Here is a 12,725-nt window from a genome sequence, read left to right as displayed (position 1 = left end):
CGATTTGGGTGTCATGATGCGAGGCTGAGAAAACAAGACACGTATATAGGACAATGAACGGGAAGCGACAGTTATCGAGGGTACGGATTGCAAATGAGGAATATGGAGTCGAAACACAACTTGGATGTAAAGATCGTGCCACACATGTTAGGTTTTTAACTCGTGCTCGGCGAGCAGCCTTATGTATTCTATTCTGTTTAATTATCGCACAACAAAAACGAGACACAATAGCTTTGCGCTAGAAATAGTTGAATCTAGTGATTTTTAGTGTTTGGGTGATGGACGCGAGCGGCGAAGCAGAACCCCCCTCCCCCCACCCCAATCCTCTTAACGTCATTCTTAAACTCGCTCGCGGGCAATGCGAAAAGCCAGAAATCAGCGCTTGAGTACGAAACCCAGACACCAGAACCGGGGCGCCCATATTCCTTTGGTGCTTCAAGAGGGGTGCTTATTAGGGGCGGGACGCTTACTGGGGAAGGGTGTGTGTGTGTGTGTGTGTGTGTGTGGGGGGGGGGGGGGGTGATGTTCTTTTACGGACTTTGGTAAGTTTTTCAATATCTGATATCCTTTATATTTTATCGGGGCTCCTGATTTTAGTGAGATGTTTGAAGTTTATACCATATTGCGCCAAGTGCACGAATTACTTTGTAAATGCCGCGAGAGTTCAATGTACATTAACGGGATTTCTTTTGACCACATCACCAGCAGGCAGTAATCCTCTCTTGAAACTAAAACCTACCCTGTTAATAACATAACCCGCCTTGTAGCCGAGTTCGTCCTTTACTGAATCTGTGCTTATCGTCTCCTATCTCATCCAGTACCCCTCTGTTTCTTAACGATTATCGATTCATGCATGAAAAAAAGTATTAGTTCCTAGTTTCTACTTAATTAAAAGAGACTGTTAGGTTGGCTTGGCGGGTAATAGAAACTCTTAGCCGTTTATGAGCTTGAAATTTACCCCGTTTTATCGAGGTCATCATGCTTGAAACTTCAACCTCAGAAATTCGCTACGGCCTTTAATATGCCTTTTTATACCATGCCATATAGGAAATAAGCCAATCAGAGTACAGGAAAGCCGCTGGATAATCGACCACGGTTTTACACCCAAACTTCCCACCGTGCGCCACGCGTATCTCTCACTGATTATACGTTGGCCACTATATTTTCTATGGCGTGGTATAAGATAGTTATGCAACGCTCTTTCGTGGAATACCATGAAATAACTCTCTTGTCACTTGTATTTTCTTGGTATACGCACTTGCCTTAAGGCTCACTTTGTTACCGAGAAAATACAAGTGACGCGTGGGATATATATATTCCATAGTATACTTCTCGAAAGGGCTGCGTAACTAAGTTCAAGTTGACAAATAGGTAAGTGTTTTTGATAGGCTCACAAAGACCGTTTGTGGTTTATAAACTGACGTCTTCGCTGAAGTCATTGACGTTTTAATGAACACTTACATGTTCGAGACCAATCCCCAAACGTCCTTATTTACTCCACAGGTACTAATGCGATGAGAGCCTTCGTGAATGTTTAATTTCCGTAGAATAGGGGTATTCCGAGGGACCTTCGTCCGCGCAGTATCGGTATAACATTTACAAGGCTGTTCCCAAATGGATCAAGTATTGATCACTGAGGACTGTTTTATGCCCATACGCCGGAGGAATTTGGACTGAACGGAGGTTTCGCTCTGAAAATGCATCCAATGATTTCCGTCTACACTACGCCGGAGAAATTTAAAAACGCAACAATCACCGGTCATTTTGGATTTGTGTTTGAAAAAACTCGGACAGGTCATCGTTTTCAGAAAGCTCCGTTTTTAAAATGTTTTCTGTTCACGCGAAAACGAAAAGCCCACGTTTTCAAGTTCCTCCGGCTTGAAACTGCGGCGTTTTCGATAAGCTCCGTTTTCGTGACGGGTTAGTGTACACGGTAGGCCTAACCGTGTAAGTAAAGCTGCATTTTCAAATTCCTCCAGCGTAGTGTAAGCGGGGTCATATATGTACCCTCCTCATTGATAAACGAAGAAAACAAAAACAGCTGATTTGTTCAGGTTGATCTAACACCAAACCGCTGTTTGACAGGTACATGATGAAAAAACAAACAAACAAACAAACAAAAAAACAAAAAAACAAAAAACAACAACAAACAACAACAACAACAACAACAAAAACGCTTTTAGGAGGAACTGGTCAGAATAAACAGACCTACTTTACTTACTGGATTTACAGAATGCAACTTTCATTTTGCGCCGAAGTCACTGTAACATTTGGCCTAGTGTTTTTCTTGCTATATGTTAATTAAAACCTCGCTTATTCGCTGTCAACGGTATTTGAGAGCCAATCAGAAAGCTAGAAAAATCAGAGCCCGAAGTTGAGAATATGTTTCAGTTAAAGATTGTTATTAAAATAATAAATTTTATGTCATGTTATAAACTGAAGTCCCCCAGGCACTTTAATTTGTAGACTGGACTGAAAACGTGCGCACCCGAGCGTACATGTTTTAGCCTTGATATTTACGTATAATTATAAGAAAGAAGGTTCTTTCACGAAAATAAAATTTAATTTGTTTTACACTGCAAGATATTTGGGTAATGCACTAGGTGAATATGCACAGAAATCACACGAAAATGAAACAGGTGTCTGACTTCATCCGCTGGCGGTATATATTAAAACAATGATTAACTTTAATTTGCATACAACATTGGCTTTCCCATCTCGATCCTCTTTGTTTGGAGTTCGTTGTCTTATTAATTAAAGGTCCGTGATAACGTTTTGGCGTTAAATAGAAGCTTGATGTGTTAAATCACAGGATTATGGAAACGCCCAGAGAAACTTTTATTTAACCCGAGAGGCACCTCAAGAATTACTTCGAATGTGGACGATTTGGGTCTGTATATTATAGAATCCCGATTTTTCCTACTCTTGATTTGTCGAACGTCAATCCCGGTTTAATATTCGAAGCAATTTGTTGGCTCCCTTCGTAGAAACGTTTGGCGAAACTTTCCTCTGCATCTTTGAACCTCCCGATTTTCCCAACCTCTTTTCGTTCCCTCTAAGCGGTTCGAAAACTCGGAATTTCTCTGCATACGATCGAATTTCATTAGTGATAGTGACATTTATGGCAACCCTAGAAATCAATTACGCTCCTGTTATAATGTTAACTGAGGAAAACTTTCATCTTTAATTTGTGATCCCGCTTTTTAATGGCCGGTTCAAAAAATCATAAATGGTACAAAGAGGAGCTACTGTGATCGCAAATTAACTTTTTTTAACGCGGCACAAATACAAAAAAGTCGGAAAAATAAAAACAGTTTCTTGGCACCGTCTATAAAATTTAAAAGTGTATAGATTTGTAGTCGTCTGAGCAATTTTCACTGTTTTGCCGATTTTTATTTCCCATCACTGACTAAAAGTACGCGAAATCGCGAACACAAACTCGTGATCTTGTCATAAAACCAGTCTTTATCAAGTCAGGCGATTGTTTCTTGGAGCAGGTGGTTACACCACAAAACGAATTACTTGCGTAAAAAAACAAAACACATGGTCATTGGTGACGAGATAAATTAAAGTTGAACGTAACAAATTGGAATCGGGATCTTTAAATTTAAATCGCTGAAAGCTGACCCCAAATTGTTTTCCAAAAGACTGGTTTAATGCATTAATAACCTGCAAGGCCACAGAATTTTCTTTTTGTCATAATATTTATGCGAAAAATTCGATAAATTTCCTTAATTAAAGGTGAAATTTTGCGTTGCATTTACTAAACGACTTATTTGCATTTAAATGGCCGGCAAAAGTGCTGAAGACACACTTCACGATTTTTCTAAAAATCCTTGCGATTAAAACGACCAATAAATAGTCAACTTTGAATTTTTGAAACTAATAACCTTTATTTCAGGACTGTGTTTATCAACATTTACAAGTAACACGTCATTTAGCCGTCTTTTTCGCCATCCTTGTTGATTAGAATCCCGCTAATTTTCACGCGGGCACGCACGATAGATGCCAAATGCCCCAGAATCTATCGTGTCTTTGTAAATTGGACAGAAGTAAAAATTACAGTACTATCTTGATTATTTCTGGTGTGTACAGAATCAAAATTGTTTGTTTTGCAAGTCTAAAGAATTGACAATCAACGTCGCCAATAAGAAATTTCAGTTAGCGAATAATATTATCCAGGGAGGCGCCACCGTTTGATGGCCGCTTTAGTTATATTTATTGTACTTCATTTTCGATCATTCGTTCGAATTTATTGCGTAGCGTATTTAAATGGTTTTTTGTTGTTCTATCATACAAGTCGATGAAGGTGTCCGAATTTCGAAGAAGTGGCAAGTTATTGACGAAACTGACGTACAAAAACTGACGATTTAGTGAAATAGCAAGCTCACGAATTACGAAATAATATTTCAGCGCACCTCTGCTCTATATTTCAATTCAGTCCGAATTCAGAATCAAGGATCCCAAATTGTCCACACTTTAATCCCTGAGACAAAAGCCGTTTGCTACGTCGCTAAAGCTCTTCAAGTGTCACCTGTTCACTGCTGCATGGGCGAAGTTTTAATTCGTCCTTTATCAAACGCAAAGTTTTCTTTAGACGTTTCTGTGGTCGATCTTTCTACAACTTGAACCAGGAAAGTCCTCCATTTCAACTTCTTGTGAAACTGTCTATCGATATCTTACGATTGCCTTTAGTTATCGTCGATGCACGTTTTCTTCCATTGAGACTGGCGACTTGTTTGCATAAGGAGGCCTTTGTGTCGAAGTAATTTGTTTCGGAGAGGCTTTGCTACGGGATAGAGTTTCTAAAGCCAGAAATAATTCAATTTCCCTACGATCGGCCTTCAAAGTAAGTCGTGCTCATAAGAAAAGACTTAGTACATCAAGGAACCAGGCGTCAACATTTGTTGCAGTTGCGTCAAGATTTATCCACCTGTAAAAATTCACCATAGTTCAACGCTTTGTGTTCGTAAAGCGGCGACTTTTTAATAACCTCGCCTCTCTCCTCGAAGTCCAGCAACCGACTTGACCGTCGAAGTTCACAACTGCGAGACAAAGTAACTCAAAAGAAAACAGAACGCAGAGACATGGTACCAAAGAGCGATAGCCCCAACAAATAACCCAAACGCCATCTTTCGCGAACGACAACAATGTAAACCTTCTGAGCAAATAAGGAATTTTTTTGAGCGAAGATGCCGAGTGGAAGACTGGGAATATATTTCTCTGCGCATGCTTATGAATGCCGCTGAGCTGGAGCGGTAATGTTTTCATCTGATCTGTCGATCTGATATTTTTAGATCTTTCCTACGATCCTTTTATTTTTTTACTTTCTTACACCATATCAACAGATAGCCATTGGTCCCGATGAGAGCAATTATCCAGCGTGTTACACAGGCAAGTGTTTCCGGTAAGGTTTTCTTTATCAGATAATTTACAGCCGGTTAGAAGCTGTGACTGAGGTGCATTATGCATGCATGCAAGCTTATTTCCTTGTAAGATAATTCCCGTTTATTAGGGCATTTTCTTCAATTAAGAATGGTCGTCGTTTGATCAGCAGTTTACCTACCATCCCAGTACTAGTAATGCCGCTTTCCGACTCACAGATGACTTTAAAATTACCACTTATTTCCCTGCTTGATGCACAGCTTTCTCAGACAGCTTGTAAAGTCATTTAGAAAACACGGTTGTAAGGAAGCACCTGCCACAAGCTGTGCTTCTATCATGTTGTTCCCGATAAAAATAGTTATACTCCTCAACTCCCACAGAGGATTGTTTTTTAGTTTGAAGCACCCTTCCCGCAAATCCCTCGGGAAATTTCCGTTCCTTGAAAATGTTTGAGACCCCATTGGCCCCCCCCCCCCCCCCCCCCCGCCTCCCTCGACCCCTTAGAATTTACAAGAAATTACCTACTTGGGTGGGTATGAATATTTTCTGGAACCACAAATTTTAACAATTAGATTACCACCTTGAGATTTTCTTTAACGTGATAATGATAAGGCCTTCAATCTCATCATCCACTAAAACACTTTAGTAGAATATTGTACTAGTATACATGTACTAATGCAAATGCTGCAATCTGATTGGCTGAGCTGCTCATACACCATCAGCCATTAGAGTGTAGTGGTTGAAAGTTGTCTACGAAATGGCGACGTTTTTTTTGTTTTCCTGATGTTTTGGAAGAACATTTATATGCAAAAAGATAATTATTAATTTCCTGAGAAAACTAAAAGAAGGTCATTAACGGTGTTTGACTTTAAAAACTTGAAATTATTTAAAAAACGAGTGCACGTTCATAAACAACGGCAAATCTCCAATGACAATTCAGTTCTTGAAACTTTGTTGATGCATGAAGTTTAATAATATGTAGAAAAATAAGTGGAAACTGTAATTTGCGTTTATTTCAGTTAGAACTATACGAAAACAATTAGATTATTAAGCAAATTTTGCTCTCGATTTCTATGAGGTGATAGCTGATGTCTCAGGCTGAAGGCTGAATCTACTATCACCTCATAGAAATCGTGAGTTCAAAATCTAATTGTTAGTTAGTGGAATTCTACTAGTACATGTATGATAGAAACACAGATCTAGCACAAACTGTCAACTACCGTATATGATCGTACAAGCAAAGACAATTTACATTTTTATTATCAAAATAAACTTTGCCAAGTGACATTTCCTTTCTTTTTCTCAATGTGTTTTCTAAAACAAATTGAAAACATTTTCTCTGTGTTTCTATCAAGTTTTATATAATAAACAAATTGGATACTGTTCAACAAATAGCTGTTAAAAATAAAAACACTAACAATTTGAACAGAAATGGAAAAACTTTATTTAACGGCAGAAACTCAAAAAAGCAGAGGAAACACTCACCTGCAACTTATTTTCCTCAGAACGTCCACTTTTTACTGTGATACAATAAAAACTAAATTGGTTTATTATATAAAACTTGATAGAAACATGGAGTACATGTTTTCAATAAACTCGAGTTTGTAGCTATATAATTTAGTTAGTTAATTATTAGTAGGTGAAGAGCCACCCTGTGGAAGTACTACTTATATGTATAAAATCATCATTATTGTTATTATTATTTTATCAATTTAAATTATAAAAACTCAGTCAGAGGTACTAAGGGTTTGTGTTGAACAAAGATATGTAGTGTAATAGTATCATAAGTAAGGGTTCACTACTTATTCACGTCTTTGTTTACAATATTTGTAATTTATTTAATGGGAAACATTTGTACTGCTGAATCACAAACTGACTTAAGTTAATGATTATTTTTTTATTTCTTTTATTTCTTTTATTTACGTATTTACAATATTTTGTAGTTGATGGTGAAGTAATCAGCAGCATTGGTAAAGGACTTTGTGTTTTACTGGGAATTTCAAAACACGACACTCCTAAGGACATTGAATATATGTGAGTTTAATCCTTCTGTTGCAATATTTGTGCATAATGTACTTTTTTCAATGAAGCATGCATACTACCTCTCTTTGGATAACTGCCCCCTCTTTCTTAAAATAATTAAATTTGAAAAAAGCAGTTCCAGAAGGGCGTGTTGAAAACACAAAATGGTGAAATGGGGAAATGACACCAAGGTTAGCCTAAATAGTGCTCAGGTTAGCCTAAATATCACTGACGTAACAGTGGTAAAGGTAAGGAAAGTCTGCATACGAGCCAAATGGTTCATCAGGCCGAAGCTTATCCAGTTTCAGTAGCATGAACTGACCAGAAGTATTTCCATTCCCCCCTTGGATGGGATGCTAGTCCATCGCAGGGTTACCCCCCACCATTAATTTTGCCAGTACCCATTGATACACCTGGGTGGAGAGAGGCACTGTGAGAGTAAAGTTTCTTGCCCAAGAACACAATACAATGTCCCCTGCCAGGGCACAAACCTGGACTGCTTGCTCCAGAGTCGAACATACCAACAGTGTTTAGCTCTCAGTAATAGTAAGGGCAACTCTTGCAGGCACCGATATCCCACACTGACTCTTACTCATAGTGCCATTTTGCTATTTCATGTTTTAAACATGCCTGTTGCAGAAAATGTTGACACCCATCTCATGCCTTGGTGTAAGAGCCTCCTTCCAATCCTTTTGAAAATTCCAGTTCAACTTCACACTTTCCTTTAAAAACTTCAGCTTAAATTGCATCCCAATGCTTGGAATTTCCAGTGACTTATCCTAGGTCGGAATGGGTATTTTCCATAGCGACACAACAGGACCCACCCTTCTCTCCCTAACAGCCAGCCAGAAAGAATGTAAGAAGTTGGAGATATTCTACAGATATTCTATTCTCTCATAAATGGCACGATTTTGTTTTGTGAAGGGTGCGAAAAATCTTAAACTTAAGAGTGTTTGATGATGATGGACAACGATGGAAGAAGTCTGTTGTGGATAAAAATCTTGAAGTATTGTGTGTGAGCCAGGTAAGAATAAATGAACTCATTAATTTTCATTTTTTTCTATTGCCTTTTGAAATAATGCATGTAAAGCCATGCATTAAGCAGTTTTAGGTTGTTAGTGTCCCAGTAGTCACTGGGTTGTATTGATGGAAGCTTATAACCAGGGTTCTCAGTAGTTTTTGCATTACAATTTAGTGGCAAAGGGAATCTAACAAACAGTCAAAAAACCTACAAAATGGCTACATGACCCTGGTATTTCCAAGTGAGAATACACACCTCAATGTACTTTTGTCATGACGGAATGTAGAAATCAGCTTGTTACTGCTTGTTACCGAGAACCATTTTATAATCCTGGCAAGTTTCAGTCCTTGAGATTGAAAGAGAGCAAACAAACCAAGTGTGGTCACATGAAAGTCAGGAGTCAGGGATGGTGGGGCTTGCCCCACTACCCCCTGCTTCATGGATTGTTTTGGTCTAGCCCCAATTTTTGCATGGCCAGAAAGTGCAAAAAGCTCTGTTCTTATAGGAATGTTAACTTAACTATGCAGATTATTCAAAACACTAATTACATCTTTAATATGGCCACCACTCCTTGTTTAAGACTCTGCTGCTGATTATTTACCAACCAAGCAGAGCTGCTTTTAAAACGTCACATTTCTTCTGTTCAGTTAGTTATTTGATAGTTCAAGCGCACCACGCTTGGTATTTTTATTCATCGATTATTTTTATCTCTTAATCGTATGCACTGTGATCTTCACACGCACATTCACTATATAACGAACTCACATAACGTATCTTATTTGAATTTGAGAATGATGGCATGGAGCCGTCGAAACGTCACTCTTCAATATCGCTGCTTTTTATTCTTAATTGTTTATCGAAAACCTTAGTTGTTACAGTTAGTTATTGTGTTTAAAACTTCACAATAAAACAATTATATCCTGTGATTTAGGGGAGGTGCTAAGCTTAAAATTTACTATGCTGACAGCTTGTCAGTTGTCCAAAAAGACAACAAAGCAAAACAAAACAGAAAACAAGCAAAGAACAAACATAAAACGGAGATTTGATAAAACTGATAAGCAAATCAACCATGTCTTTGTAAAAATTCAGACCAAGTTATTGTTATAATTAACGCTGTTTTTTCTGTCAATTTGTTTTGGTCTAGTTCACACTACAAGCGGTTCTTAAAGGTAATAAGCCAGACTATCATCTTGCTATGGGAGGTGAACAAAGTGAGGCTTTTTATCAAGACTTTCTGAACCATATGAGGACAGTGTACAGAACTGATGCAATTAAAGGTAATGCCAATTGATGTATGGAACTGTTAGCCAATGAACTTGCAATCTCTTTATAAATTATCCAATCATTTTGAGTCTGTACGTGACGCGTCTCCTAGTGGCGGGAAAGTTTCGGATGCCCGGTGCAAGCAAAAGGAACGTTGTATAGAATATTAACCAATCGAGGAACGACGGCCCGCTTAATCGTCCAATCGCAGTGACCTTTGGCGTCACGGGTCCTGAACTGGCGGGAAAGTTTGGGATGTTTTATGATTGAGAAACATTAATACAAAATGTCACCCAATCAACGTGCAGTGTCGCCTCTAAATTGTCCAATCACAGTAAACTTGACGGGAAAACTCACAGCGTCCCATAAATGTGACGCGACCTCGCCCTTTAAAGCGCTCTCGTCGAGTAAATAAATGTTCTCCTCTCTTTTTAGATGGGAAATTTGGAGCATACATGCAGGTTCACATTCAAAATGATGGTCCTGTGACGATATCACTAGAATCACCACCGCCAAAACCGGCTCAGGAAAAACAGGTAATTGACCTAACCTAACATTTATTCACCACAACGAATTTTTTCTGAAGATGAAGTACGAAAACAAAATCAATAATCGTGAACTCCCTTATGCCATTTTCCCGCGCTGTCTGAAACGTTATACCCGTCGTTATAAATTTTTGTATGCTGGTCAAATAATTGAAAATTATTAAGAAGCGAGGTTGACTAACGATAGAGATGATTGGATTGGATTATAAGATGGGTCACTGATAAACTTTAAAACGCGAGGCTTTGTTTTCAAGTTTGGTTCAAATTTCTTTGAAAATTGGCAAAGTTTTGTTACGAATCGAAATTTCTCAACATCAAACGTTACGTATACTTCTTTTGTGTGGAAACGTTCCTGCTCAAGAGACCACTGAAAAACGTTATCCCTTGTTGAAAGATTTTTTACATGGGAAGGGAAAAAAATTCAGGAGAACCTTAACTCAGGTGTTCCTAATATTTTGTGAGAACTACAACCAGCTTTAAAGGCTAACGGACCATGTGTTGTGAAATTAAGTCCACTAAGTTTTGCGCTTGTATTTAGTTTTCTTAGGCTTGGGTTCGATACTAATCTACTTTCAGAACTTTTTTCTCCGATCTTCCATGCGCACTAAAACGGCATTTTCGACCACCGAAAATGGAACCTTCAAAAACGCCCCTTCGAGTAGATAAATTTGAAAACGCAAACCAGATAATTTTGTTTGGACGGCCAATACTGAACTATTGGAAGCATTGGCGTCACAAAGTCGAAATGAGCGCAGGCTCAACTAATGTGCGCATGCTTTAGTTCAAGTTTATAACAACAATAAACTGATGTTGATGAGACCCAAGAAGCAATATCTCAAAGACAGACACGCACACCGGGCCTTGTAACACTTTATTTCAGAGACACGTAACACCGCGATCCTTATGTCACGCTCATGGGTAAAATCTCAGCAACTTAGGTAACATGCTACTAAGGCTCGACCTCAAAGTGCAACTCCAGTAGACAACAGTCGGACTGTTTAGCTGTTACAACATATCTTCACTTCCTGAGTAAAGGCCATTGTTACCTACATCTGTAAAAGACGGCGTGTCAATGGTTCCAGTCATTTCCTTCACGTGTGCACCTCCTGCCCCATTCTCCCTAGACTGCAAAACAGTCGTTTTCGGACGTTTTCGGACGTTTTCGGAAAGGCGCGAAGCGCCGTAAGCGCGATCCTCGCGTGTGAAGCGCGCGAGCCTCACACGCCCTATGGGCGTCGTTTAGCGTCTCTCCCCATTCTCCCTCGCCGTTTTTACACTCGTTCCAGACCTTTCGTTCGAATATTGACCGTCGCTTGCGATCGCAAAAAATACGACTGTTTTGCAGTCTACATTCCCCCAGTGAAAGCATACTCTCCTCGCGGGACTTCATTCTTCTTGTTTGTACCGATCCTCCGCTACATAAGTATTTCTGAAGCCGTTTTTGTGTTGACGGAGTCTAAATCGGAGTAAAAAAGTCGCCTTTTCAAATTTATCTGGATTGGTGTGTGCAGAAAGAATTGTATTCCCTTTCGGAGGAAAGACGCCGTTTTTCATATTTATGTGAAAGAGTGTGGACTCACGGTGATTGGTTTAGTTTGTTAGTGCATAAATCGAAGGGTTTTCATTTGAATGGAGAAGACAATCTGGAATTGCTTTGGTTGCTTCGCTGTGATTGGTTTAAAAACTTGCGCCTCTTGCTCAACCAATCACTCCCGTTTTCCCGCCCTTGGCACTGGTCACGTGCATCTACTTCGTGTTCTGATTGGCGTATGCACTTGTTTACTTTTGTTGTGATTGGAATAAGTGATTTCCGAGATCGCTTGTGTCTCTGTTTCAAACCGAGTTCTCGTGCAAAGCCTGTCACATGAAAAAAAAAAAAAAAGAAACAAAAAAAGAAAGAAAGAAAGAAAGAAAATGAACCTGTAGGCGTAACACTTCCATATGAATGTTTCGCACGCAGACTCGTTTTGGCACAGGGGCAAAAGGCAACTCGGAAGTGGCCTATTGCTTTGGATTTTGTTCAGACACTTAATTGAAAATTTTGAGCGAATTTTTAGCTGCTTTGTTCCCTTTCTGTTTCAGGGGAAAGGAAATTCAGGAGTTAAAGCTGTAAAAGATGACAAAGGTGCTTCAAACAGTTCAGCAGATTATGAAAATCACAGTTCTGCTAACTGTGCTGATCAACAAATTGACTCTTTCGATAAACTGAACTTAGAAGAAAAACAAGGAAGTCATTGAAACTAGTAAAAGATCAATTCCAAGCTGCAGTTCCTACATGTATCTCAGTTATTTAATTTGCAGCTGATAGATAGCTCTTTTATTTGTACCGTGCATTTTTGGACACAGCATCTACGGTAGAATTGTGAATATTTTCTATACTTAAGTATAATAATAAAAACAATTTAATTTTGTTTTTGTTGGTTTTTTCTCTCTCGATGATTCAAACTTCCAAGTTTCTTACTGTTCAATAGCAAAATATTAACTCATTT

At 38.8% G+C, this 12,725-nt stretch overlaps 1 protein-coding gene and 1 pseudogene across 1 annotated transcript; both read left to right on the top strand.

Moving 5' to 3' along the window:
* LOC149107199 (histidine N-acetyltransferase-like) overlaps positions 1-928 on the top strand; it is a 2,491-nt pseudogene extending 1,563 nt beyond the window's left edge.
* A 4,319-nt stretch (positions 929-5,247) lies between these two features.
* Positions 5,248-12,646, top strand: LOC110066247 (D-aminoacyl-tRNA deacylase-like). The gene is made up of 6 exons (XM_089296595.1): positions 5,248-5,407; positions 7,329-7,419; positions 8,332-8,431; positions 9,573-9,705; positions 10,127-10,227; positions 12,319-12,646. Exons 1-6 carry the CDS (start codon positions 5,365-5,367, stop codon positions 12,472-12,474), a joined length of 624 nt encoding a protein of 207 aa, XP_089152721.1. The 5' UTR covers positions 5,248-5,364; the 3' UTR covers positions 12,475-12,646.
* Positions 12,647-12,725: the final 79 nt, after the last annotated feature.

Source organism: Orbicella faveolata, unplaced genomic scaffold (assembly GCF_042242905.1).
Source record: "Orbicella faveolata isolate gen_17 unplaced genomic scaffold, um_ofav_v1 contig_27, whole genome shotgun sequence".
In the NCBI taxonomy this organism is placed as follows: Eukaryota; Metazoa; Cnidaria; class Anthozoa; order Scleractinia; family Merulinidae; genus Orbicella; species Orbicella faveolata.
This window is presented reverse-complemented; position numbering and strand designations above follow the sequence as displayed.

What these genes read in the sequence shown, in the direction of transcription:
- LOC110066247 (XM_089296595.1), top strand. Translation starts at nt 5,365, where the DNA reads ATGAGAGCAATTATCCAGCGTGTTACACAGGCAAGTGTTTCCG. An exon ending in CCTAAGGACATTGAATATAT is followed by an intron (nt 7,420 to 8,331) that starts GTGAGTTTAATC and finishes TGTTTTGTGAAG; the next exon opens with GGTGCGAAAAATCTTAAACT. An exon ending in AAGTATTGTGTGTGAGCCAG is followed by an intron (nt 8,432 to 9,572) that starts GTAAGAATAAAT and finishes GTTTTGGTCTAG; the next exon opens with TTCACACTACAAGCGGTTCT.